At 38.9% G+C, this 26,163-nt stretch overlaps 2 protein-coding genes across 11 annotated transcripts in view; one reads left to right on the forward strand and one right to left on the reverse strand.

Moving 5' to 3' along the window:
- On the forward strand, positions 1 to 25,084 carry PGM3 (phosphoglucomutase 3). The gene is made up of 13 exons (XM_012769151.3): positions 1 to 122; positions 2,086 to 2,291; positions 4,315 to 4,499; positions 6,190 to 6,257; positions 9,991 to 10,124; positions 11,046 to 11,241; positions 13,031 to 13,188; positions 14,262 to 14,345; positions 16,995 to 17,093; positions 18,939 to 19,052; positions 21,069 to 21,191; positions 22,536 to 22,709; positions 24,011 to 25,084. The coding sequence occupies exons 2-13, from the start codon at positions 2,088 to 2,090 to the stop codon at positions 24,098 to 24,100; spliced, it is 1,629 nt and encodes a 542-aa protein (XP_012624605.2). The 5' UTR covers positions 1 to 122; positions 2,086 to 2,087; the 3' UTR covers positions 24,101 to 25,084.
- The window catches only part of DOP1A (DOP1 leucine zipper like protein A), a 100,607-nt gene continuing 99,297 nt past the window's right edge, over positions 24,854 to 26,163 (reverse strand). For all 10 annotated transcript variants that reach the window (XM_076003160.1, XM_076003158.1, XM_076003161.1 and 7 more), the window contains one exon: positions 24,854 to 25,466. In XM_076003160.1, coding sequence (XP_075859275.1) covers positions 25,161 to 25,466 — 306 coding nt within the window. In that variant the 3' untranslated portion in view covers positions 24,854 to 25,160. The remainder of the gene's footprint in view (positions 25,467 to 26,163) is intronic.

Raw genomic sequence — 26,163 nt, forward strand, 5'->3', positions numbered from 1 at the left:
GCGTGGCCACGGGCCGGAAGCCACGCAGGGCCACGTCTGCGGGCGCCTGGGGCTGGAGTCTGGCGTGGCGGCTGGGAGCGTGTCGGCGCGGCGGAGGGGAAGGGGAGTCTCTCCTGGCACGGGTGAGCGGGGCCCCGGGACTGGGGCGAGATGGGGGCGCTCCGGCGGCAGGGGTTCCGGGGAAGCCGGGCGGGCCAGCGGGCGGCAGACGGACCGCGCGCCTGACACGCCTTCAGGCCACTGCACCTCGCGGGGCGGCTGGTGGGGCCGGCCCGAGGGTCTCGTGCTGGGCTCGGGTCCACCGGCCTGTGGGGACCTCGTGCTTGAGTGCCAGGAGTCGTGCGGTGATTCGGGGGTTGAGAGAGGAACCAAGGAGGTTTGAAGATTGAATGGCGAGGAGGGGCACCCTCTTAAACTTTCTAAGAGTGGACACTGTTTGGACTTGGGAAATATACTTTTTTTAAAAAAATATTTTGTTTATTTGTCTTATTTTTTTTCTCTTCAAGCAGCTGTATCATAATTGGGGCTTAAAAGCAAATATACTTTGAATAAAAGCATTCTCATACCCATTGAAAGCAGCTTTAGGACCTAAAGCGCATGAAAGGTGATAGCAGGTTATCCTGATTTTTTTTTTTTTTCCTTTCTGGATTTAATAGGACAGGACTGGTTTACACCCTTATGAATAATCATGATACACTGGTCAGTTCTCTATTCATCCATGTGAAAGAGATTTGCTCACTTTGGCCTGAACTAAATTGGCTTGTTGAATGCCAGCTTTTTCCAACCGGACAAAGGCAAACATTTTCCACCATTTTCTTTAATTTTTGTTCATTGAAGCAGTGAAGGACAATAAAATTGTAAGGCCAGTAAATGTGGGACTGCTCCTCATCTCTGGGTTAATTGGGAATTAATTGACCCAGGAAATGCATAGTATATGGTCCACTGAGAGTACACTGCTGACTGAGGTCAGAAACCTCAAGTTGCACTTTATTGGAGTATCCCAGAGAAAAAAGAGTATTAGTGGGCTAAGGGCTGATGTTTGAGTTCTAAAATTAAAGGTAAAAGGTCTCATTCCTTAGGAAGAAGATATTGCTGGTTTCAGAACTTAATTTAGAAGAGTCTCCTGATTCTCCCTATGAATATGGAAAAAGATTTGAGCAGGTGTGGAAGGAAAACTGTTGCCTTTTGCTTTTCCTTTTTGGGAATATGTCTCTATTATAGTCTGGGAGAAAGCAAAAGAACCATGCAGATTTCCCAGATATTTGGAAGTATATAGTCCCAGTCCATTCAAGAATTTGCCTTTAGGGCCCAGCACCGCCCCGCCCTCCATTTTCCACACCCTTGATCCCAGTGCTTCAGGAGGCAGGAGGATTGCTTGAGGCCAGGAGTTGGAAACCAGCTTGGGCCACATAGTGGGATCCTCTGTCTACAAAAAAAAAATAAAAATAAAAGAAGTAGCCAGGTGTGGTGGTGCACGCCTGTAGTCCTAGTTACTCGAGAGGCTGAGGCAGGAGGATCGCTTGCTTGTGCTCAGGAGTTCGAGGTTCCAATGGCAGCTATGATAATCCTGCTGTACTCTAGCCTGGGTGACAGGAGTGAGACCCTGTCTCTAAAAAAACCAAAACAAACAACCCCCCCCCAAAAAAAAACCCTTGAAGAATCTGACCTTTAGCCTCAGTCCATCACTGGCTGCCAAAGGTTAACTTCGTTTTCCCTTTTGTAAAATGAGATAATCTTTGATCCCATGGAAGTCTCTGAATGTAGCTATAAAATCTTCATTTTAGTTTGAGAGTGGACTGTTTTAAGTTCACCCTGGGTTCTGGAGTTAAAATGGGGGATGCGTTAGGGACAATCTGATTTCTGTCCCAAGTCTGCCCAGGAGCAGACAATACATGTTGGGCAGGATCTTCTAGGTAATTCTAACCTGCAGGGCTTATTCTGCTCTTTGCTCTCTCAAACATAGGGTTCTTTGGGGAGATTCAGAATGAAGCAGACCTATTAGTTTGGAGTGGTAGTTTTCGAAGCAAATGGTTCTTAAAAGATTTCTTGTGTTATGCCTGAAAAAAATATTTCTTAATTTGGTAGACATGGATTTAGGTGCTGTTACAAAGCACTCAGCATCACATGCCAAGCCCAATGGACTCATTCTTCAATATGGGACTGCTGGATTTCGAACGAAGGCAGAACATCTTGATCACGTCATGTTTCGCATGGGATTATTAGCTGTCCTGAGGTCAAAACAAACAAAATCCACGATAGGAGTCATGGTAACAGCATCCCACAATCCTGAGGTAATTCGTTTAGTGCTCTGATAAAGAAAACTATAAGACCAAACCCTGGTGTCTGAGCAGTTTGATCCAAAGTACAAGTTTTAATTCTAGGAGTGTGCCTTTTCGCATTTATATGGGCCTTCAGCTTTGGAACAGCTTTTTGAGAGAGTGACAGTTTAGCTCATGACTCATTAGAGGGTGTGGAGAGAATAAAATGAGACTGCCATTTTTTGGAGAGTGTCCATATTGGAGAAATAACAGAATGTCCTTCCAAGTTAGTTGAATTGAGACAGTATCAGTAAAAGTGTTACTGTTATTCATTTAGCAGTGATTAAAGACATTAGGAATGGTGGGGGAAGGTTAAACATTTGAAAAGACACATTTTGTGATTTTTTTCAGACAGTTTTTTTTTTATAGCTAGGTAATACTATTTGGAACTAACAGCCAAATAGGTAGGTCCAGGGATCCAAAGCTGAGCATTGGGCAGGTATTGATGAGGCTGGATAGTTCTAGTCTTTGTGACAGTTAAAATTTTAATCAAAGTATTTGTCTTAATACAATTATTTTTTCAGCTTTATTGAGGTTTAAGTGACAAAAACTATTCAAGTTGTATAGTATCACATTTTGGTATATGTATACATTGTGAAATGATTATCACAAACATGCTAATTAACATCTGTCATCTCACATAGTTACTTTTTTGTGGTGAGAATACTTAAAATCGACTCTCAACAAATTTGAAATATATAATACGTTATTAACTATAGTCACTGTGCTGTACATTATATTAGTCTTCCAGAACTTATTCATTTTATAACTGTAAATTTGTACCCTTTGACCAGCATCTCCCCATTTCCCTCACCTCCTAGCCTCTGGCAACCACCATTCTACTCTGTTTCTATGAGTTCCACTTTTTTAGATTTCACGTATAAGTGACCCTGCGGTATTTGTTTTTGAGAGTGTGGCTTATTTCACTTAAAATGTACTCCAGCTTCATCAGTGTTATTGCAAATAGCATGATTTCTTTCTTTTTTAAGGGTGAATAATGTTTTATCGTGTCTGTATACCACATTTTCTTCATCTATTCATCCACTGATGGACACTTAGGTTGTTTCTATAGCTTGGCTAACCTTTTGACACAACATAACTATTCTGAATTGCCTATAGCCCACAAATACAGGGTTTGAATAGTATGCATCTATTTGATTGCTAGGGCATGAGATTTTTGCCTTTGTAGCTCAATCAGCAGCAAGTTAAAGCTATGTAGGTCAGTGAAAGATTGTAACTCAAACAAGGGCATTGCCTGTTCAACTTCTACATGTGTGATCATTGTAAATATGTAAATGTCTAAATGTGTTAGTTGCCATAATTGATTGATGACTTGCAGGAAGAGCCCCATGATTATTGCTAGTTCCAGAAACACTTCCTAGAACAATTCTGAGCTGTTTCTTTCAGTTGATATTCGCTCTGAACTACATTTTCTTTCTTTCCAGGAATTTGAGCAGAACAGAGTTGGGAGTCAGTTTTCAATTTCTGTACCACTCACTGGTTGACAAACTAGCCAGTATGTTCTCGGAGTTCTGAGTCATAGTGAGAAGAATTTCTAGGTACCCCCATTCTGCTCCACTTGTGCCCTAGTCAGTTATTAATAGTGGACACACTGATGACAGCCTTTTAAAAAAGCTAGTGTGGCATAGTGGTTGTTAAGTTTAAGAGTCAGACTTGAAATTTTAATATCAGCATTGACACTTACTAGCTGTGTGATTGTAAGCAAAATTACCAAACTTCTCTGAATCTCAGTTTTTTCTTAAAGTAAGATTGGCATAATAATAGGATTATTATTTAGATTGATATGGATGTCCTGAGGATTTAGTGAGGTAATATATTAAAAACACCTAGGCCAGGGTCTGGCATTAGTATTAGGCATTGAAACTGCTCAGCCATCGCTGTCTTTTGTTGGGATTAAAAACATGCATGAGTTCTGCCTCCTCAGCTCACCCTCATACATATGCATAAATTGCTTATTGTTTGTTTTTCTTTTAAGGAAGACAATGGTGTCAAACTGGTTGACCCTTTGGGTGAAATGTTGGCACCATCCTGGGAGGAACATGCTACATGTTTGGCAAATGCTGAGGAACAGGACCTACAGAGAGTGCTTATTGACATCAGCAAGAAAGAAGCTGTGAATCTGCAACAAGATGCCTTCATAGTTATTGGTAGAGATACCAGGTAATGACAAGAGTTGCTGATGGAAGTAGCTTTGGGAGTGTGATAAATGATTGCACCAGCTTTAATATCTAAGACAAATCCAAAGAATTAAGTAAAGAGGAATTGCCCCAAGTGTGGCAATTCTCCACCTACCTGGCCTTTTTTGTAGGGTGTAGATGCTAAGTAACTACTGCACCTTGGGTTTTTTTAAGACACAGTCTTACTCTGTTCCCCATGCTAGAGTGCTGTGGTATCAGCCTAGCTCACAGCAACCTCAAACTCCTGGGTTTAAGTGATCCTCCTGCCTCAGCCTCCTGAGTAGATGGGAGGACAGGAATGCGCCACCACACCTGGCTAATTTCTTTTTTCTTTTTTTTTAGTTGCCCAGCTAATTTTTTCTATTTTCAGTGGAGACGGGGTCCCGCTCTTGCTCAGACTGGTCTTGAACTCCTGAGCTCAAGCAGTCCTCCTGCCTCGGCCTCCCAGAGTGCTAGGATTACAGGCGTGAGCTACTGTGCCTGGTCTTGGAGCTTGGGTTTTGAAGTCCAACTTGGGTTTGAACTCCAATGACTGTAACAGGTTACTTAAGTTTTTGGAGTTTCCATTTTCTCATCTGTAAAATGTTGTTGATAAGGCCTATCACAGGGTTTTTGTGAGAATTAAATGAAATTATATATGCAAAATACTTATTTCCTGGCAGAAGAGAAGCACTTAATAAATGTCTGCCACCCTCCTCCTGTAGGTGTATTTTTTTCCCTACAAAGTCAGAACACATGATTTTCACTCATTATTTTAAAGATTTACTTTATAATCTGTGTTACTATTGGTTCAAATATTTATATCATTTTCCCATGCTGGAGTTTACTGGAAAACAACAATCTGTATTATTTTCCACATAGTTGTCATATTTTGCAGCCTTCCTTTATGAAAACATATCTTTTTTCAAAATGTTATATTTAAAGTGTATTTTGAAATAGTAGGATTCGTTTTTTTGCATGAAATCTTGTTTTATCCACAGATTCTTTCAAAAGGAAGTTTCTACTTGATCTCCTAATGGCTCTGACTGTTTTATTTTTAGTCTTCTAACATGTTACCTGGGAGTCTTCCAAATACCGCTGATTGTAGGTTTATAGGTAGCAAAACTGGCCAAGTGACTTACATTTTGAAGTAAATTATCCCACAGTGAAGCCATCTGGCATGTATTTGGATCTTACCTATTAACTAATTTAAATGATAAAACATGTTTTTCTTCGAGGCAGTTTTATAACGACCTGCTTTATTTTCTTGTAGATGAATAATTTGTTCCTGCTTTATGAAACGGGAAATAGGTTCTGTCTTGTGGTTTAATAGCCGATACTCTATATGCACACTGTGTGCTTTCAGTATTTATCGTTACTGCTCTTAAGCAACACATATGTTGCTAAAGTCAAATTTGGAAAGGTATTTAGGTATTGTGTAGTTAGGGTATCCTTTATATCTATTTTCTAAATTCATTTAAAAGGTAGAGTTTTTCCAGGGAAGATAGATTGTGAAAGGCTACTGGGAAATGCTTATGACTTACCAGTGTCTTTTCAGAGTTAATGGCTTTCAGTTCAGATACAATGAACTTACTATTTTGAAATTCCTAGCACATAATTTCTGCATTTGCTTGCAGAACCAGCAGCTCTGCTGGTTTGAGGATGGGATATATTTTCTTCCTTTTCTTTCCTAGGCCCAGCAGTGAGAAACTTTCACAATCTGTAATAGATGGCGTGACTGCTTTAGGAGGTCAATTCCATGGTATGTAGTTGTCCTGAGTAGTAAATTAATCTTGAAAAAATTTTTCAAGATTACAAAAGGAATGTATATTTATTTAGAAAAGTCTGAAAATAAAGGTGAACAAAAAATGTTTAAAAAATGAGCTCTTAGATACAAAACACTAACTTTTAAAATGGTTTTCCAGATTGTTTCTGGGCAGGCATATTTTGATTTACCTATGGGAGTCCTACAGGAGATGTTAGGTAGGAAATGCTGATCCGATACAACTTTTTCTACCTTAGTGAAGAATTTTCTGAAATAAAAACCTTTGAAGTTACTTGAAGATGTTCATTTTGGGGAACTTTTGTCAAAATTAGGTATTCCCTAATAGCTGCTCATGTGTGGAATCAGCTGTTACCTATCAAATAGTGATGGAAACTATCTGGCCTACCTTGAATCATGGTTTCAAGTTTGCACAGGGGCTTCCTGTTTTAGCACATGAGAGAGAATTCAGTGCAGCAAAATGGAGGCCAGGATCCTCTTCTCTCGTAGGTCATGCTGTTGTGAAGTCAGTGACTCCCTGAGCATTGAGGTGAATATTTTCCTGGTATGAAATCTTTCTCATTAAAACAAAAATCCTGTCTTGACCTTTGAAACCTCCTCTCCACTCCGCTGTTTTCCTGCACCGTTAATCTGGCCTCGTCTAAGAGCTGGCTCTGCTCTCCTTGTTTCCTCATTTTCTAGTTATTCTTTAGCCTCCGCAGGTCCGTGTCCAGCGTCTCCTCTCCATGAAGTAAACGTCTCCCCCACACTCATCTGCATTCTGGTCACCAAATCTGGTGACTGTTGTACAGCGGGGATCTTAACCTGGGGCCCAGGAACCCCAGGGGAGTGTTTGGTTAAGCTGCAGGCACCCTGTGGCCCTCCGGTGTTGGAGTGTTATCTACACAGCTGGCGCTTTTCTAGGGAGAGGATACATAGCTCTTGTCAGATACTCAAAGGGTCTGTGACCTAAAAATCACGTTAAGAATTTATGCTTTAAAGTTCTTATTTCAGTTGACATCTTTGTTGCTTTTGACACTTTTAAAACTTTCTTTAACCTCTGCTTAGCTTCTACTCTTCCTTATTGGTCTTTGCTGGCTCCTCTTCTGCTTCTTGATAAGGGCATTCCTCATTTCTGTCTTTTTCACTCTACATGATTTCTGAGTGGTCATCTCTACTGCCAATTCTCCAGCTACTTTTCTTTTCATTCATTTACTACTTCATTAACCATTTTTGACTACCTGTCATGTACACCCCTTCAGTAGTCTGTTTTGTTTCACTGTGTATCCAATCCCAAATGGTAAGAAGCCCATTTTGTGTCATGGCCTGTGCATATGTGCTTGTGTGTATAACTAGAACAGTAGTCTCAGTAAAGCAGGGCTCACCCATACTACCAGATGTTCATTCATCTGTTTAAGATGCAGAAAAGCTGGTTGTGTCTCACTAAGTAGATTCCATGACCCACTGACTGCAGTGTGTGACATGCTGGCCTGAGTTATGTCGTCTCTTAGCTGGCCTGCCTGAAATTGCATTCTTTCCCCGGAACCATTGACCTTCTCAGCATTCTCATTCTCTCTCTAGAACCAGCACTCTTCTAGTGTTTTAGTCTAGAAAAATTTGAGAGTAATTTCTTTAACCTTTCCCTCATTTCTCTCTTTAGCTTAGTGTACTTCAGGAAATGAAGGAAGGTTAATGTGGCTGCAGGGGAGCGTTGGGCAGCTAGTAAAAGATCTTAGGGAGGTAAGCAAGGATTGGGGTTCTAGTCCCGATGAAGTGGGACTCCATGGAAGGATTTTGTGCAGGAGAATAATGTGATCACGTTTTCATTTTAAGCTATTCCCTCTGGCTGTTGTGTAGAGAAGGGAAAGGAAGGTTTTAAGAAAGGAAAAGAGACCAGCTAGACCACTACTGCATATGCATTAGTTTATGCAAGAGGGATGATAACAAGCGAAATGGAAATAATTACAATTTATATTGAATTCGAAGGCTTTTGTGTGATGTGAGAGCATTATCTTTGAAGAACAAATACCAGGTTTCTTGGTTGATCAGTTGAATAGATGCTGATGCTTTTTATTGAGTATGTGGAATAGTCATTTAGTGGATGTTTATTTGATAACTTTGATATTGGTCACAAAATCCTTTTGTTTTCTCCTTTAGCAGGCCTTTTGGAATAATAGTTTGCTTTTCTTAAACTCTTTAAACTAGTCTAAGCTCTCATCCACTTTTTTTGAGCCCTTTCCCCCATCTCATTCTTATACCAGAGCCAAGGTTGCCTTTATAACTTACCATTTCTGTTGTATAACTGCAGGGCTTAAGAACTTAAAATGACTCCTTTTGCCTCCAGTCCAAATTCTTCTGTTTGAATTTCAAGTCCATTAACAGATGTAGTCACTGAATATTTACTTATTGGATATTGGTCCATCTCTGCTATCCATTTTTCATTATTTCTTACTCATGGTGCCTTTCTTGTGTATTTAGCTATGTTTGTAAGCTGTTTGGTTTTTTTTTTTTTGAGACAGAGTCTTACTTTGTTGCCCAGGCTAGAGTGAGTGTCGTGGCGTCAGCCTAGCTCACAGCAACCTCAAACTCCTGGGCTCAAGCAATCCTTCTGCCTCAGCCTCCCAAGTAGCTGGGACTATAGGCATGCGCCACCATGCCCGGCTTATTTTTTCTATATATTAGTTGGCCAATTAATTTCTTTCTATTTATAGTAGAAACGGGGTCTCGCTCTTGCTCAGGGTGGTTTTGAACTCCTGACCTCGAGCAATCCGCCCGCCTCGGCCTCCCAGAGTGCTGGGATTACAGGCGTGAGCCACCGCGCCCGGCCCAGCTGTTTGGTTTTTATGGAACATTATTTATGGATGTTTTTGAGGTTTATGATGAAGGTATATTTCTGTGGCAAAGTTTAGTGTTTGCTTCTGCTGGGTACCTGGGGCACTATTTGGCTGAGTCCACTTTAAATTAGTTTATGACAAGGTCATTTTATACCCCTGTGGTTATGTATATTAGGGCTGGAAGTCCATGCAAGGGCCTGTGCTTGTGGTGACAGCTCTTCGGGAATGGCTTCTCCCCTTTGCTCAGTGCCAAGACAACTGTCCTGGGAGTAGTGACTTGGGGTGAATCAGAACCCTTGCTCTGAAGATATACTCCTTTGGGGTTGTTTCAACTTCATGAAGGCCTGATCTTCTACTGGGTTCCACATCTTAGATCAGCATGGACTTTTTTACACTGAAAACTACAGCTCAATTACTAGTTTAGAGGAATGTCCTCACAGCAAAACTGGCTTCTCTTAGCTCAGATCTTGGAGTTCCTGCCTTCCCATAGGTTTTGGGCTGAAAATTCTGTAACTTGTCAGTTCTCTTTAAAAAGACTTTTCTCTTTCATCTAGAATTTTGGTTGTTTTTCAGGAGAATGATTCATCTGACTTACGTAGTTTGCAGTGTTACCAGAAACAGAATTCAGCTATTACTTATCTGTTTTGCTTTGTATTTCCATTCTTACCTGTCTATACTAAATGATTGTTTTTTGCTAATAGTAGTGAATATTTTAGAATTGAGTATGTGACATGTAGTTGTGATGATTTCGATATGTGTCTATCTGGATAGTTTGAAGGTTAGTATCTTTGTGTTTTCTGAGATGTCTGAGATGATAAGAGGATTTGTCACCCCAAAAATCTTACAGTATGAATACATTTAAGAAATGTGGTGAATTGCTTTTTGTATTTCTATGACAGATTATGGCTTGCTAACAACACCCCAGCTGCACTACATGGTGTACTGTCGAAACACCAGTGGCCGATATGGAAAGGCAACCACAGAAGGTTACTACCAGAAACTCTCTAAGGCTTTTTTGGAACTTACCAAACAGGTGAAAAATGTCTTGAACATGGTTAGAAGTTCAAACAAATGAATAAAGTAGCAATGATCAGTTGAATAATTTATCTTAGTTTGTCACTCCTCTTTCCTTTTCCAAAAATGTAGCATATCTCCTTTTTCTCTCTAGGGCTCCAGGTGCAAGGATCTTGTCTGTGTACCCTGCTAACTGCATGTTGGCATTCATGCTTGGCAAGGCACATGGTTCATTCTGAGACCATTGGGGGAGAAACCTCGGTGGGGGTCTTGCTTATGGGTATCAAGTATTCAGATGATTTGGTCTTAGCGTTAATGTAGGTACTGTTGATTTAGTATTTGACACATCTATGGTTGAGAAGGATTTTCTTCTAGGTATATTGGGTTGTTAAACCTGGAGAGAATTGAGGCATCTAATTTATTTGATGAGCAAACATTGAGTGTATGTCATTGCCAGGCAGAGTTAACCAGAACAAAGCCCTTGCTGTCATCAAACTTGTATTTTGGGTGAGGATGGGTAGTAGAGAAAACTGACAATTAGAAAAAACCCATATTTCTCTGCTGTTGATGTATGTTATGCAGAGAATGACACATACCATTACTGCTCATTTGTCAGTGTGCTCATTCCCACGTTTGAATGGCTGCCATGTAACATAGACTGTAATATTACTTTTAAGAGACCCTGCTTAATTGAGGCTAAATTCTAATAAAGCTCTATTTCCATAAGTTGCTCAATGAGTGAAACTGTTCCAGTGTCTGAGGTGTTTTTAAATTTTACTTTAGTGTTTTATAATTTAAAAAATTGTAATTCTTTTAAACAGATGAGTTAGCTGAAGTAAAAGAAGATGTTTACGTATATACACATAAGTGGATAGCTTTATATTTCACTTTTACTTTCATAACTTGAAGTTTTCCTTCGATTTGTCTTTTTCCTTTGAAGGCTTCCTGCAGTGGAGATGAATCTAGATCGCTTAAGGTTGACTGTGCAAATGGCATAGGGGCCCTGAAGCTAAGAGAAATGGAACACTACTTCTCACAGGGCCTGTCAGTCCAGCTGTTTAATGATGGGACCAAAGGGAAACTCAATCATTTATGTGGAGCTGACTTCGTGAAGAGTCATCAGAAACCTCCGCAGGGTATGTAGTACTCGCAACATTTGTAGTAAACATTTGTTTTCAGAGCCCTTGGAAGCCCATCTCATTTACAAACTGAGGTGGCCACGTGAGCTAAGAATCATGCATCTAGTCCTGGCTTTGCAACATTTAGACATTTAGGAATCTTGCCACTTGTCAGTGCCATGTAAAATATGGTGTGTTCTCTCTGCCTGTGAGCCACACCACTCTTCATAGTGTGTAGGAAGTTGGGTGGGGAAAGCAAAATCAGAAAATGGCATTCTAGAGCAATGGTTCTCAGACTTTAGCATGCATCTGAATCACCTGCACAGCTTATTAGCACACAGATTCCTGGGTCCACTCCGGAGTTTCTGATTCTGGAGGCCAGGGGTAGGATTTGTGTAGGATAGATATTTGTATTTCCATCAAGTTCATAGGCCAGTTTGTTGATGGTGCTACTCTGAGGATAACTCTTTGAGAACTACTGATCTAAAGGATAGCAAACAATAGCATTTTTAGATACCTTATCTGAATTAGATACACTATGGAAAAGGAACATAACTCATATACTTGTCAGCAGAATCAGTGTTTTCCATACTGGGAAGATAAAGAGGAAGACTGTTCTTTAAATTTTAGTAGTATTAAGAGATATTATGCATTTATCTGCATTACAGATCTTAAATTATTAGCCTGTGGACCAAACCTGGCTAGATGTGTTTTGTTTGGTCTGCTGTGTGTGTTTGTGTTTCTGTGTCACTGTTTAAAAATTCTGTGATTTCTCTTATGTATTGGAATCTCTGGCATCTTTTAACCAAAGTCAGAAAATGTCTGTTCAGATATGGCAATAATCTGCTGCACTCAAATAGCTGCCACCTCCTTTAAACAGGACATTAATTCTAGAACTCTACAGAGTTTATCTAGTTGCCTCATTCATTCATGTTATTCTGGCTCACTGTAGTAAGCATTTAACATTTCAGTGTATTCAACCAATTTGAGCCCCTTTTCAATGAATTGCTTGTTTTGACATTTACTTTACTGACAGTTCAGTTCTATGTCACTCATTTATCCATTCACTAAATACTGAGCTCCTCCTCTCTACTGGGAGGTACTGGGACCATAGTATGAATAAAACCATAGCCCTCGCTTTCCTGAAGCTTGCTTTGTGTCCTTTAGTCAACCTCATGATCATATTCCCAACAAAAGCTTTTCACTTCTTAGTTGCCTCATGTTGGATTTGTCACTCTGCTGCTGTCATGGCTAAAGAATAGCCAGATTTTCTAATAAATTCGATGCAGCAGTTGCTGAGGTTTTAGTAACCTTATGCAAATTTCACAAACCAGTTCTCTTTCATGGGTTATAATTCTTTGCTCTTAATTACCAGTGTTTCTTGTTATTGGTAGTGTGGACAAATAAAAATCACTTCTATTAGAATTAAAGCACATACCTCATCTAGTGCTGATTATTTTTTATATTATACATGAAAGATTTCACAGTACTAGGTCACTTGCATCTAGAAATATCCGTACCTTTCAAAGAAAACTGTACGGAAAACCTCTCTAGCCAAACCAACTGGCTTATAAAGTGGAATTTTATTTTAGTTATCATAGCAAGTTTTAGCATAAATAGATTTTGAATGTTTTTCACTTTGCCATGAAGGAATTTGACCTATAAAAACCACCAATAAACTGTACACTAAAGATTAAGACATTTATTTAAAAGGATAATTTTAACAGAAAAACCTAAAATTTTTTTATGTTGAGTTTTATTCCCATTTCTTAGATCAAAGTGCATTTTAAATTATCCTGTGTGCTAGGCATGGAAATGAAGTCCAATGAAAGATGCTGTTCCTTTGATGGAGATGCAGACAGAATTGTTTATTACTACCATGATGCAGATGGTCACTTTCATCTCGTAGATGGCGACAAGATAGCAACGTTAATTAGCAGTTTCCTTAAAGAGCTCCTGTTGGAGGTATGGTGGGGGGATTGGCTACCCTGTGAAATAAGACTTATTAGTAAAATAGTTCCATATCCAAATATCCAACAGTCACTTGAATGTAAGAAGGGCACAATTTAGGAGAAATTCCTCACGTTTGTGGCCAGAAAATTAAAAAAAAAAAAGTGGTAATTCCAGTTATTTCAACATTGGGCATTGGTTTTCGAACCTAAAGGTCCTCTTCTTCTTTATACTGGCTAAATTTTATGATTTGAAGATTTATGAAGTTTTTGCTTTCTTCATAACTGACATTTTAATGACAGTTCTGTGCTCACTCCCTGGAGCCCCCAGTTCTAACAAACAGTTTCATCAGCTGAGAGATTTATTTCCTATGATTATGATAACTTAGTTATAGGATATTTGTTTTGTTTTGCTCTTTTAGAAATCTCTTTCAGGTTTGCTTTAAGTATAGGATGTAATTAGAAATAGAATCTGGAGAAAGTATATTTTAAGAATTCAATAAAGACTTTTATTAAAAAATGAAGGAAATAAAAATTAGATCACAGAATTCTTTAAAGAGGATTTCTTGTAGATTTGCTTTAAATAGTGCTCAAAAATATTTTAGGGGCTGGGTGTGGTGCCTCATGCCAGTAGTCTGAGCACTTTGGGAGGCCAAGGCAGAAGGATCACTTGAGGACAGGAGTTCAAGAACAGCCTGGGTAACATAGTGAGACTTTGTCTCTACAAAAAATAAAAAAAACATAGCCATGGGTGGTGACATGTGCCTTTAGCCCCAGCTATTCAGGAAGCTGAGGCAGGAGGATCACTCGAGCCCAGGCGTTCAAGGCTGCAGTGAGCTATGGTCATAGCACTATACTCTGGCTTGGCCGGCGCAGTAAGACCTGGTCTCTAAAAAAAAAAAAAAAAAATTTGGTCTTTTTCTGGTATACATGTAAATTTTCAGTCACTCATTTATTTCACACACTATTTCACACATTTATTTCACACACTAAGTGCACAGGGCACTTTTGTTATCCTAAATTTAGAACTCATTAAATTTGTTTCTGTAGACTATACCTTTGATATTAAGTATCACTGTTTTTGTCTAGATTGGAGAAAGTTTGAATATTGGTGTTGTACAAACTGCATATGCAAATGGAAGTTCAACACGTTACCTTGAAGAAGTTATGAAGGTACTGAACTATTTTCTTTTTCTGATAGTTTAATTGTAAGATGTTTCTGTGAGGAAAATATTGTCCTAATAAAAGTGAATATGCTGCAGTGCATTAAGCTGAGCTGTTGTCCATGTAAGGGTAAAGAGAAATAAAAAATAATAAAAAATGTAATTGTCCTTGATGTCAAATGGGAGAGACTCCCTCTACCTTTTCTTAGAGCATTTCCTTTAGAAAACATGTAAATTATTTCTCTGTCCCTTTGTAATGAATGTAAATCTTCTTAAAGACCACATAAGCCAATTTTATAGCCCAGGAAACTTTTTCTTCAAGGGTCTGGAGTGACCATTTTTAAATATAAGTATCAGGGAAGATAGTACCCCTGTCTCTCAGTCTCATGAGAGTTTAGGTGTCTGGCTCCAGATTGTAACTATCTACTCATCATAGAGATATGAGAAATTTTATTATTGCTTTGGATAAAAGCAATTAACTAACACAGATGGCTATCCCAGTTACTAGGTAAATTTAGGATAAACTATGTGACACAAATGGTGTCGTCAGGTCCTCTTATTTGAAGATTAGTGTTAAAGAAAAAATTACTCATGACACTTGTTAAAATGGTAAGGCAGACTTAATTCAGGACTGTTGTGATAGGTACAAGGACTAATGTGATGGAGTTTCGCAGTGGGGAAGAGAGGCTGGGCTTAACTCTGAATACAGCAAGAAGTGTGATTTTATAGCCAAGGAGCCAGGGTGTGTGTGGAGGGGTAGGAGTCAGTAGATGGAAACTACTGAGAGGAAACATCAAGGGAAGGGGAGGATATTTTGGCTAAACCAACCTAACAGCATTCTTGAAGAAGGCAGGCCAGGGTGATCACGTATTACCTGGGGGGTGGTGGAAGATGAGGACTTTGATGAGATATCAGGGGTAATCAGATATCAGGTTGAGGATTCTTGCTAAAATTTTGCTCTTGGAGGACATGCCCAAGGATGGGGCCTAGTTGGGCTCAGATGAGCCTGACTAAAGTCTGGTCAAGGAGAGACTCTTTGTCCCTAGTTATCTTTTATCTTGGGGACTTATATGGAGTGGATTGTACCTGCTTGACTATTTTAAAGGGTGAGAGTTCTTTCTGTTTTTGCAATCTCTTAGTGCATTGCCTGTGATTGCATCATAGTCTAGCTTAAGCTTATTCAGTAATAAAACTGTTTTCTTACTCTCATTTTTCATGGAGAGGTTTCCTGGGGTGGTAGGAGATTCTGTTTCTAGTTATTTCCCTAGTGTCCCCCAGATGGCCACCCTTTGTACCACATGAACTGCTCTGAGAGTTAGGGGTTCATGGAAACAACTGGAAGCCTGTTTGCCTTTACTCTTTTTCTCACTAACTGGTGTAATATTTTTCCAACTTTTGTGTATCTCATTTCAAATTCTGGCTTTTTTTTTAAACTAGTTTTGTTACCTCTTCATTCTCTATAAAGTAGGAATTGCAAAGTCAGATTCCTGCAGGACCTGGACAGGGAAAGTGAGTGTGAATACACAGGTGGCCAAGGACTGAGCAGTGTGCCCAGGCCAGCTACTGTCAGCTCTAGTCAGATTCTTCAAGAGAAGCTGGAATTCTGAATTGTCATGTGAATTCCTACTTTTTAAAAAAGAAATAGCAGGTGGACAAAACAACCTATCTGGAGGCTACTAGTTTTGTGATCTGATTAAATATATGGTTATAGTTATAACCTCATTCAAGGGACTCTATCTGGGGCCCAGTTGCCTGCCTTTCACAGGAATTGGGTTATTTCACACTACTTGAGTTATCATTTTAGTATTTTAATTCTTGTTTTCCATCTTAAAATTTTCTTATAGGTAAAATGCCTTGTTTAAGAAATGAAGCATATCAGAGATGGTTACTTCTCAACCCACTGTCTTACAGATGAAATATTTTTAGCCCTTGCCATTCCTGAGGTCTCCTAAATCTAGTCAAATGCTGATCTTACTTGATGTCTCTTTTGCAGTTTTGCTCCCATCAGTCTTTCCTTAACCATTCTTAAATCTCGTTTTGATGCATCCATGACTTTCCCCACCCACTGTTGCTGGTCCAGACACTGTAATGTCTTAGTAGGATTAGTCTTAGAAACCTCCTAACTGATTTCCTGTTTCTTAACCTTCTAATACAGGTTTGCCACTGTTTGTAAATAAAGTTTTATTGGAATAGAGCCATGCTCATTTGTTGATATATAGTCTGTGGCTGCTTTCACACTATAAGGGTAGAATTAAGTAATTGTGGCAGAGACTATATGGCCTGAGAGCCTAAAGTATTTGCTGTCTGGCCCTTTACAGAAAAAGTTTACAGACTTCTGCTCTAAGCCATTCTCCACACTGTAGCTAAACTCAGCTTTCTAAAACAGATCATGTCATGCACCTACTTGTATTCTCTCATGGCAGATAAGGAGACCCCCATCTCTCGCTGGCTTTTCACTTGGCTGTGAGCTTCCATAGTGCCTTCTATGCCCCATGGGACACTACCCATTTTGAATTGTAATGCCGAATCTTGTTCCTCACTGGGCTAAGCTCCAGTAGGCTTTACTATTTGTTATATCCCTGAGGTATCAAGTATATAATACAATAACCATTTGTCACCTGAGTAATTGCTGTTGTGTTTCTTTAAATGTGTGTTATAGGTACCTGTGTATTGCACCAAAACTGGTGTAAAACATTTGCACCACAAGGCTCAAGAGTTTGACATTGGAGTTTACTTTGAAGCAAATGGGCATGGCACCGTAAGTTCTCCTACATAGTTGCAGCTGCTGTAGCTGGCACTTTTACAATGGGAGTTCTGTATCTGGGAGCTAATAGGTAGTACTCTACGTTGTTGAAATGATTGGATGGTGGTAAGATTCTTTGGTTAACTTATATATCCTTACATATTATAAAACTGGTTTTCTTTTAGATTGTAATGATTGTTCTTTGAATTTGAAGAGATATATTAATTTGTTCTCTTAATTTAGTGTTTTTAAACAATATGCAGTTCTTAATTTTGTTTTAAGTAGATTGTCTATGTGTTTTCCTTCAACTGGCCATTGGTGGGAAAAGGAAAACTTCAGTAGCTGTGGTAAATTGAAAAGTGTTGGAAAGTTAAGAATTACTATAAACAACTGGAAATGAGTTTAAAGTAATTAGTGATAAGCATATAAAGTTTTGTATGGCTTTCTTGGCAGACAGAATATTTTAAAAAATTTTGAGGTATAATTTACATAATGTAAAATTCATAGTTTATGCATAATGAAGTGGTTCTTAGTAGAGTCATAAAGTTTAGAAGTTTTAAAAAAATTTTTTATACTTCACCTCATTTCATAAGTGGATTTGAGGTGGCCAACAGAAAATTTGTATCTGGGCCAAATCATTTTTCTCATTAATTCAATGTTGGCTTCTTGAGGACATAAATATAAGAAGGGGAAAAATAAGTTCCTACAAAATGCAATTAAAATATAATTTCAGTGATCTAGTAGAGAGGTTGGTAAATGATTTTTTTAAAGAGCAGATAGTAAATATTTTAGGCTTTGCAGGCCATAAGGTTTCTGTTTCAACTGCTTAACTCTGCTGGTGTAGCAGAAATGAATGGGTATGGCTGTGTTCCAGTAAAACTTCAGTTAGAAAAACAGGTAACGAAACCTGGAATGGTGGCTCATGCCTGTAATCCCAGCACTTTGGGAGGCTGAGGCAGGAGGATTTGCTTGAGGCCAGGAGTTTGAGACCAGCCTGGGCAGCATAATGAGACCCTCCCTCTCTCTACCAGGAAAAAAAATTAGCCAGGCATGGTGGTGCACACCTGTAGTCCCAGCTATTCTGGAGGCTGAGGCAGGAGAATCACTTGAGTCCAGGAATTCGAGGTTACAGTGAGCTATGATTGGGCCACTGTACTACAGTCTGTGTAATAGAGCAAGACCTTGTCTCAAAAAAAAAAAGTGACCATCCTGTACATTATATTATGAACAAAAATCAAAAATGTATTTCATCAAGTAGTTGAGCATAGTGTGCTAATCCTCTTCAGTGGTGGGCCTCTGGAAGCCAATAAAAAGATGGCTAAGGCATTTCCAGATGACATGACAATCTCGAACATGATATACATATATTGTAATAAATATTCATGACACTATTTGCCATACTTTGATAAATATGATCAACCCACTTTCTAATTTTGCATCACTCATGCCTTTAAGTTTAGGACAATAAAATTGTGCTAGTTGCAATGAATTCTATCCTTCTAATTAAAAAAGATACAAAGTCTTAAGTAACCTGGTTGCACAAAACTGATTTAGCTGGCTAACAAAACACAAACTCATTATTTGTATTCAACTGTTGTCAAGGTGGTGTTTTCTTTGTAATCTGCTGTTTAAATTTTGATAAGCAGTTATATAATCCACAAAGAAACTTTTTTCCCCTAGTAATATCTTTGGGTTCTGATTTGATCTTATAATAGTTTTATGCGTTATAAGCCTGTCATTATTTTCCCTTGTGGTTTCTTCAGACTGATTAATGGTAAAAGTGGTTTAGCTAGCATGATAGTACTTATGACTGGGGCTTGGATAGTATTTTGAGACTGATTTTGTATGCTTTTATTGCAGGCACTGTTTAGTACAGCGGTTGAAATGAAGATAAAACAACTAGCAGAAGAATTAGAAGATAAGAAAAGAAAAGCTGCTAAGATGCTTGAAAACATTATGGACTTGTTTAACCAGGTCAGAACTGATGGGGTGGAATTCTTGGTTACCTTTACATTATTCAGAAGGGTGGGACAGAGCAGTGTGTGCTGTATAAAAAATTAAAGTGGAGAAGTCCTGTTGGTTTCCTTGCAACAGTAGTGTATCCAGTTGAGATTTACACTGAAATGAAATGACAAAGTGTTTTTTTATATGCTTCCCTTTCCCTACATTTTATGATGAAAAATTTCAAGTATATACGAAGTAGCCTAGAATCAACAAATGCAGCTACTGAGTATATACATTGTATGTTGCTAAGTATTTTTTTTTAAACCACCCTTAAGGAAATTCATTAAAGATAATCGGTTATCTCTTTGACAGAGGACACGTATGTGTGGGTCATGTAGTAGTTGGGATTAAGTATAGAGTGTGGCTGTGGAAAAGCAATACTCAGGGCAGAGAAAATCAATGGAACAAATATTTGAGTGTCTTGCACATATTCGGCAGTTTATATGCCTTATCCTATAATCTTTGCAGTAACATAGGGAGAGGGGTTTAATTCCTATTTTATAAATGAAGAAACAGAGGCTTAGAGCTACTAAGTGGTAGTTTTGAGGTGTATCTTACACCAAAGCTCATTTCTCCATTTTACCATGATGCTTTTATCTCAAAAGTGATCTAGTTATAAAGAAACATTTGAGTCTTGGAATGTTAGGCTGAGCCTGATCCAGTCTAATCTCATTTTATAGATGAGAAGGAGGATTAAACAAGTTTAAGGGCTAGTTTCAATATCCTTTATATACTTTTCATTGTTGTTTTCCATGGATATCTTTACCTCATTACTGTTTGTATTTATTTACAAAAAAACTCCAGTTAATGCTGCATGGGATCAAGGGGTAAGGGTGATAGGGAAGCTCAGGATACAGTTGAGTATCCCTTATCCAAAAAGCTTGGGACCAGAAGTGTTTTGGATTCTGGATTTTTCTGAATTTTGGAATACTTGCATATACACAGTGAGGTATCTTGGGGATGGTACCCAAGTCTAAACATGAAATTCATTTGTGTTATATATGCAATGTATATGTATAGCCTGAAGATAATTTTATTTTACTTTGTTTTGAGACAGGGTCTTGCTCTGTCAACCAGGCTGGAGTACAGTGGTGTGATCATAGCTCACTGTAGCTTTGAGCTCCTGGTCTCAAGTGATCCTCCTGAGTAGCTGGGACTATAGGCACGTGCCCAGCTAATTTTTTGTTTGCTTGCTTAAGAGATTGGGTCTCACTGTGTTGCCCAGGCTGGTCTCCAACTCCTGGCCTCAAGCCATCCTCCCACGTTAGCCTCCCAAGTTGCTTGGATTAGAGGCATGAGCCACCAGCTACCACACCCAGCAATTTTATACAGTATTAATTTTATGCATGAGACAATGTGTACATTGAACCATCAGAAAACAAAAATGTCACTATATGAGCCTCTCATGTGGTTGTTTGGCATCACCACCATTCCTGATTCTGAACTTACATGCTACAGACAAGCAATCATTTTCTTACACTTACTCATGCATATATGTACTTAACATAAATATATACATATCTGGTATGCATGGGAAAAGATAGGTTGCAGCTGAAGGTGGCTGGATCTTTTTTCCCTTGGGGGTACTGAATAAACTATTGTGAGCCTGTTTTTTTGTGTTTCGTTTTTAAGAGATGGGGTCTTGTTATGTTGCCCAGGCTGGAATATAGTGCCTACTCACAGGCACAATTCTAGCACACTACAGCCTTAGACTCCTGTCCTCAAGCATTCCTCCAGCCTTAGCCACCTAAGTAGTTGGAACTACAGGCACATGTCACAGGGCCTGGCTATCATGTCCCTAAATTTTAACTGTGACCCATCATGTGGAAATTTTCCCTTGGGATATCCTACTGGCATTCAAAATGTTTTGGATTTGTGGATCAGGGATGCTCAACCTGTACTGATTGGTTTTGTAAGACAGAACATTCATATCCAGGATTTGCTTATGTTAAGGGTGGTTTCTTCCATTTGTTTCCCATCTTTCAGGCAGCTGGTGATGCTATTTCTGACATGCTGGTGATTGAGGCAATCTTGGCTCTGAAGGGCTTGACTATACAACAGTGGGATGCTCTCTACACAGATCTTCCAAACAGACAACTCAAAGTTAAGGTGTGAGAGGTTTTAAAATAATTTTTCTGAATGTTAACTAAAATACTGAAAATACTTCCTAAGTATGTCTTTTCATTTCATATATACACACATACAATATATAGAAAAGGCCTTATAATATCTAAGTATGTGGTTTCCAACTTTATTATAATGATATTAAGAATGACTCTATACATCTTTTTTAAAAAAAGATTTTATTATGGAAGATTTAAAACATAGAGAACAAAAGAATGAACTGCTCTGTACCTAGCTTAAACTGAATTCAGCTATTGCCCTATACATTCTCCATACCTCCCCCCAATATTATTTTGAAGCAAAACCCAGATAGCCTTTTATTTCAAGTGAAAATATTTCCTCTGCTTTATTTTTTGGTTCATAGAGTACTTTCCTGAGGCTAGATGCTGAGAAGTGGGAGAGAATTTTTTTTAAAGGTATTTCAGATAAATTGCTGACTTCTATGCAAGTTTATACCAGTTTACATATTCACTAACAGAATTTGTGAAAGACATTTAGAGATACTAAAACCAGAGTCCACAGGAATGGCTGCTGATTGTTCAGATTAGTTCAGGAGATGCTAATCACAGTCCTCTTATATAATAGGTATCCACTTATTTTTTTTTGAGACAGAGTCTCGCTTTGTTGCCCAGGCTAGAGTGAGTGCCATGGCATCAGCCTAGCTCACAGCAACCTCAAACTCCTGGGCTCAGGCAATCCTGCTGCCTCAGCCTCCCGGGTAGCTGGGACTACAGGCATGCGCCACCATGCCCGGCTAATTTTTATATATATATATTAGTTGGCCAATTAATTTCTTTCTATTTATAGTAGAGACGGGGTCTCGCTCTTGCTCAGGCTGGTTTCGAACTCCTGACCTTGAGCAATCCGCCCGCCTCGGCCTCCCAAGAGCTAGGATTACAGGCGTGAGCCACAGCGCCCGGCCGGTATCCACTTATTTTAAATAGCTAAAGTTATTTGATCAATGACTACACTGGGTCCATGGTATGATATAGAACTTAGTCATACAGTATGTATTTGGCCATCATTTTAGTGCTACCTATAAAGACTATAGAAATATCTTTTTTTGCTAAAGGCAAGACTGAAGAAAAAGAGAAAAGTTATACAAATGTTAAAATCAATAACCCTGACCTTGGAGAAGTAAAACTTAAGAAATTTTAATGCAGTTCATCTTATACTTAACCTGGTACTTTGGTACAATAAGCTGAAATATAGGTATGTTACTGTTAAAATGAAAAAAGGATAATCTTTGGTGGGAATTATGTTGAACAGGTTAAGCTTCTGAAAGAAAGAGTGTAATACGGTTAACAAATATGAAGTGCTTGTGCTTAGGTTGCAGACAGGAGAGTTATTAGCACCACAGATGCTGAAAGACAAGCAGTTACACCCCCAGGACTACAGGAGGCAATCAATGACCTGGTGAAGAAGTACAAGCTTTCCCGAGCTTTTGTCCGGCCCTCTGGTACTGAAGACGTTGTCCGAGTATATGCAGAAGCTGACTCTCAAGTAAGCTGGGATGGTTCTATTGAAAAAATGTGCAGTGAGTGTCTAATATAACATAGGTGATGGGGAGGAACACTAGGAGAGAAAAGAAAAAAATAGCATTTGGAATCTCACTATGCTAATTAAGGTTTATGTCTTTGAGATTTGTTTATAGAGAATTTCAGGTTTATATTAAGAGTGCAAAATTATTTTTTTTTTTGAGACAGAGTCTCGCTTTGTTGCCCAGGCTAGAGTGAGTGCCGTGGCGTCAGCCTAGCTCACAGCAACCTCAAACTCCTGGGCTCGAGTGATCCTTCTGCCTCAGCCTCCCGGGTAGCTGGGACTACAGGCATGCGCCACCATGCCCGGCTAATTTTTTTTTATATATATATCAGTTGGCCAATTAATTTCTTTCTATTTATAGTAGAGACGGGGTCTCGCTCTTGCTCAGGCTGGTTTTGAACTCCTGACCTTGAGCAATCCGCCCGACTCGGCCTCCCAAGAGCTAGGATTACAGGCGTGAGCCACAGCGCCCGGCCTGCAAAATTATTTTAATGAGTTAAATAGTTGAACAAAGTTGGACCCACTTAGTATCCCCAAGTATTTTTCTTTTGATTTATTCTAGACTTCCTGAATTTCTAAGTAAGGAATAACTAATAAATACTTTGTACTGTGAAGTAGATTAATATAATAATATGACTATGAAAACAGCTAGCTTTGTAGTCCCTTTCTAAATCAATCAGTACCATTCATCATTGTCTCTGGACGCTCCATTTGTTTTTCATATATTTCCTATAAATGACAGCCTTACTCTGTGCTTCTGCTATTTTCTTGATAAGGACAAGATTTGTGGTCCAGAGTCTTATGATTTGCCCTCTTCACATGCTCCTTAAAGTGTTTGTAGAGCCAGGGCAAAGTACTGAAATAGGGACTCAGAAGGATTAATTTGCATGAGACCTGACAGCTTTTTCAGAATCTAGTGAATGAATATCCCTGATGGATGAGGAGAGTACAAGTGAGGGTGTAAGAGTTACTCTTATGCAATTGTGGCCTCCTTGCCTTTGAGGGAATAGGTTTATTAATTGAATTTATTTAGGGTTTTGGAATAACTAATTTAAAAACTTACCTTCTTTAGAAGAATTTGACCTGTTTTCCAGTTATTTAAGGGCCTTGGAAATTGTTACTGAAAGATGAAAAAAAAAGTTTTCATTTGAGTATGTTAATAAAAACAAAATCAGGAAGCAACTTTCCCCCTTCCCTAGAGTTGCAAGTAAGGTATGAGGATTCTTTGTCTCTCATCTTATTTCCTTTAATCTGACTTGCAGGAAAGTGCAGATAGCCTTGCACATGAAGTAAGCTTGGCAGTATTTCAGCTGGCTGGAGGAATTGGAGAAAGACCCCAACCATGTTTCTGAAGATAATTTTTATATTCCTGAGAAACTGGATTGTTAAAATTTTTTTATAAAACTGTCAGTAATTATAGCAATACTACGGTTATAATCATGTTTACTATGCATCTTACTGGATTGTTTCTAGATCTGATTGCTTTTCTTAAACACTACCAGAGTAATTCTTTAGAAATATATAAGTCTTATTTGTTAAAGAAACTTACCTCTAATTTCAGTCTCACTAATGTAAAATATTAGGCTTAAGCATATGATTCAATCATTAACTTTATAGCTGTATGCAGGGAACAATTCATGCAGGCTGCTGGAAAATTAAATCCTATTACACCAACTCCTTGTTATGTCTTTGCCATCACTGTCACCTAAGCCAGATGTTGTTTTGCAGCATTCACCATTGTTGATACAAATGGAGAGGGTGGAGAAGACATTATATAACCAATTTTTCCATTGCAGAGTCTTCAGAATGATTATTAAGTGCCTTACCTATCCAGGTAGCACCATCAAGGACTCAGAGGTGTGAATAGGGACGTTGGCCATCTCTCCTCCATACTGAGGTGGAGGTGCTCATGCTGTCCTTTATGAGGAAGATGGTCCAGGCTTCAGTTAATCCTTGCTCCTCTTAGTGAAGGTACGTGGCAGGAAAACTAATTGTAATACATTACCCAGCCTCTGACGGAGAAGTGACACCATTCTGATACCAGAACATGGGTAATAAGGAAAAAAATCCCCAACCAATCTAAATTAAACCAAGCCTGAAACCAATAGAAAAAAATGTGCAGTGTGTATTTTGCAGGTTTAAGACAACTCAGGACAATAAAAACAATGGACTATATATGTATATATAGCTCTCTCTTAGGCACCATAATCAATATGAGCCAACAATATTTAAACTTGATTCAGGCCACATTCAGACATTTGCTCTTATTTACAAATACTTAAATTAAATACAACCTGAAGTGTGTTTTGTTACATACAAAAAAAAAAAAAAGGAAACTATACAACTCAGAGCAGTGTGTTTGTTTTAAATAATTACATTTACATTTAAGCTAAATGGAACCACTGGTGGTGCTCAAGTTTTTATCACTCCTTCCAGAAAATCCTTTTCTACCATCTCTTCTATTTTTTGCCTGGCTTTGCTGGAAAATGGTTTATGGTTCTCCAGTTTCATGTCCTTATTAGGGAAGACGTTTGAGTAGAGTATAGGGCTCCCTGAGTGTCCTCCACATCTGCTTGTGACTTTGCTGTTGAAGACTTGGCTGAGGACGTTGAAGAAAGGCAGGAGCTGCTCCATGTTGCGCACGGTGCAGACGGTGAGCAGCAAGTGCCCTGGCTCCCAACCCAACGTTCTCCCTGAGTTGTCGTCTTCTGGATTTTTCTGCAAAACAAAAAGGGAATTGTTATTAACAGATGATGTAGTATGTTAGAAAAATAAGATATAAACATGAGCAGTCAAGAAACGAATACAAATGATGGCATTAAGTCTCCATTCCAGACTTGTTTAAACCCTTGTTTCTCATGAAGACTTTTTAGTGCCAGTTATTAATTTTGTATGGAGGGGTCTAACACTGTGGTAATAATTCTCAAGTAAAATGCACAGATAGGCTTAGCAAAAATGGTTTTGAACAGGGATAGGGAGAGTCAATTAAAAGTTCATGTTGTGCTTTGCATATACTTAAAAAGCTCCCAGATTTCTGGAATCTCACTAATGTAACCAAGTAGTATATCACGAAATGACTACAGAAGACAGGAAGGGACAAAGAGCTTTATATGTTTTTCCATTAGTAAATTAGTTAATTCCCTTTTAGCCAATGGCCTGAACTTGCCACAAGATGGCAGCAGGTCCAAAGTGAATAATTATTGCCAGTACTACAGCATGGAGAAAGGATCCTTGAGAGACACTGCTATCTCCCGCTGGGCTGTGCTAAACGACACGGGGAGGAAAGCTGGATCCAGAGTCCAAAGAACTGGGTTAGTGTATTGGCTCTGCCATTTATTTATTGTGTGCATCCTTGGCAAGATACTCTTAAGTGAGGGCAAAGGTTCCTCACTTAGAAAATGGAAAAATCTAATCT

Source organism: Microcebus murinus, chromosome 5 (genome assembly GCF_040939455.1).
Source record: "Microcebus murinus isolate Inina chromosome 5, M.murinus_Inina_mat1.0, whole genome shotgun sequence".
Taxonomy (NCBI): domain Eukaryota; kingdom Metazoa; phylum Chordata; class Mammalia; order Primates; family Cheirogaleidae; genus Microcebus; species Microcebus murinus.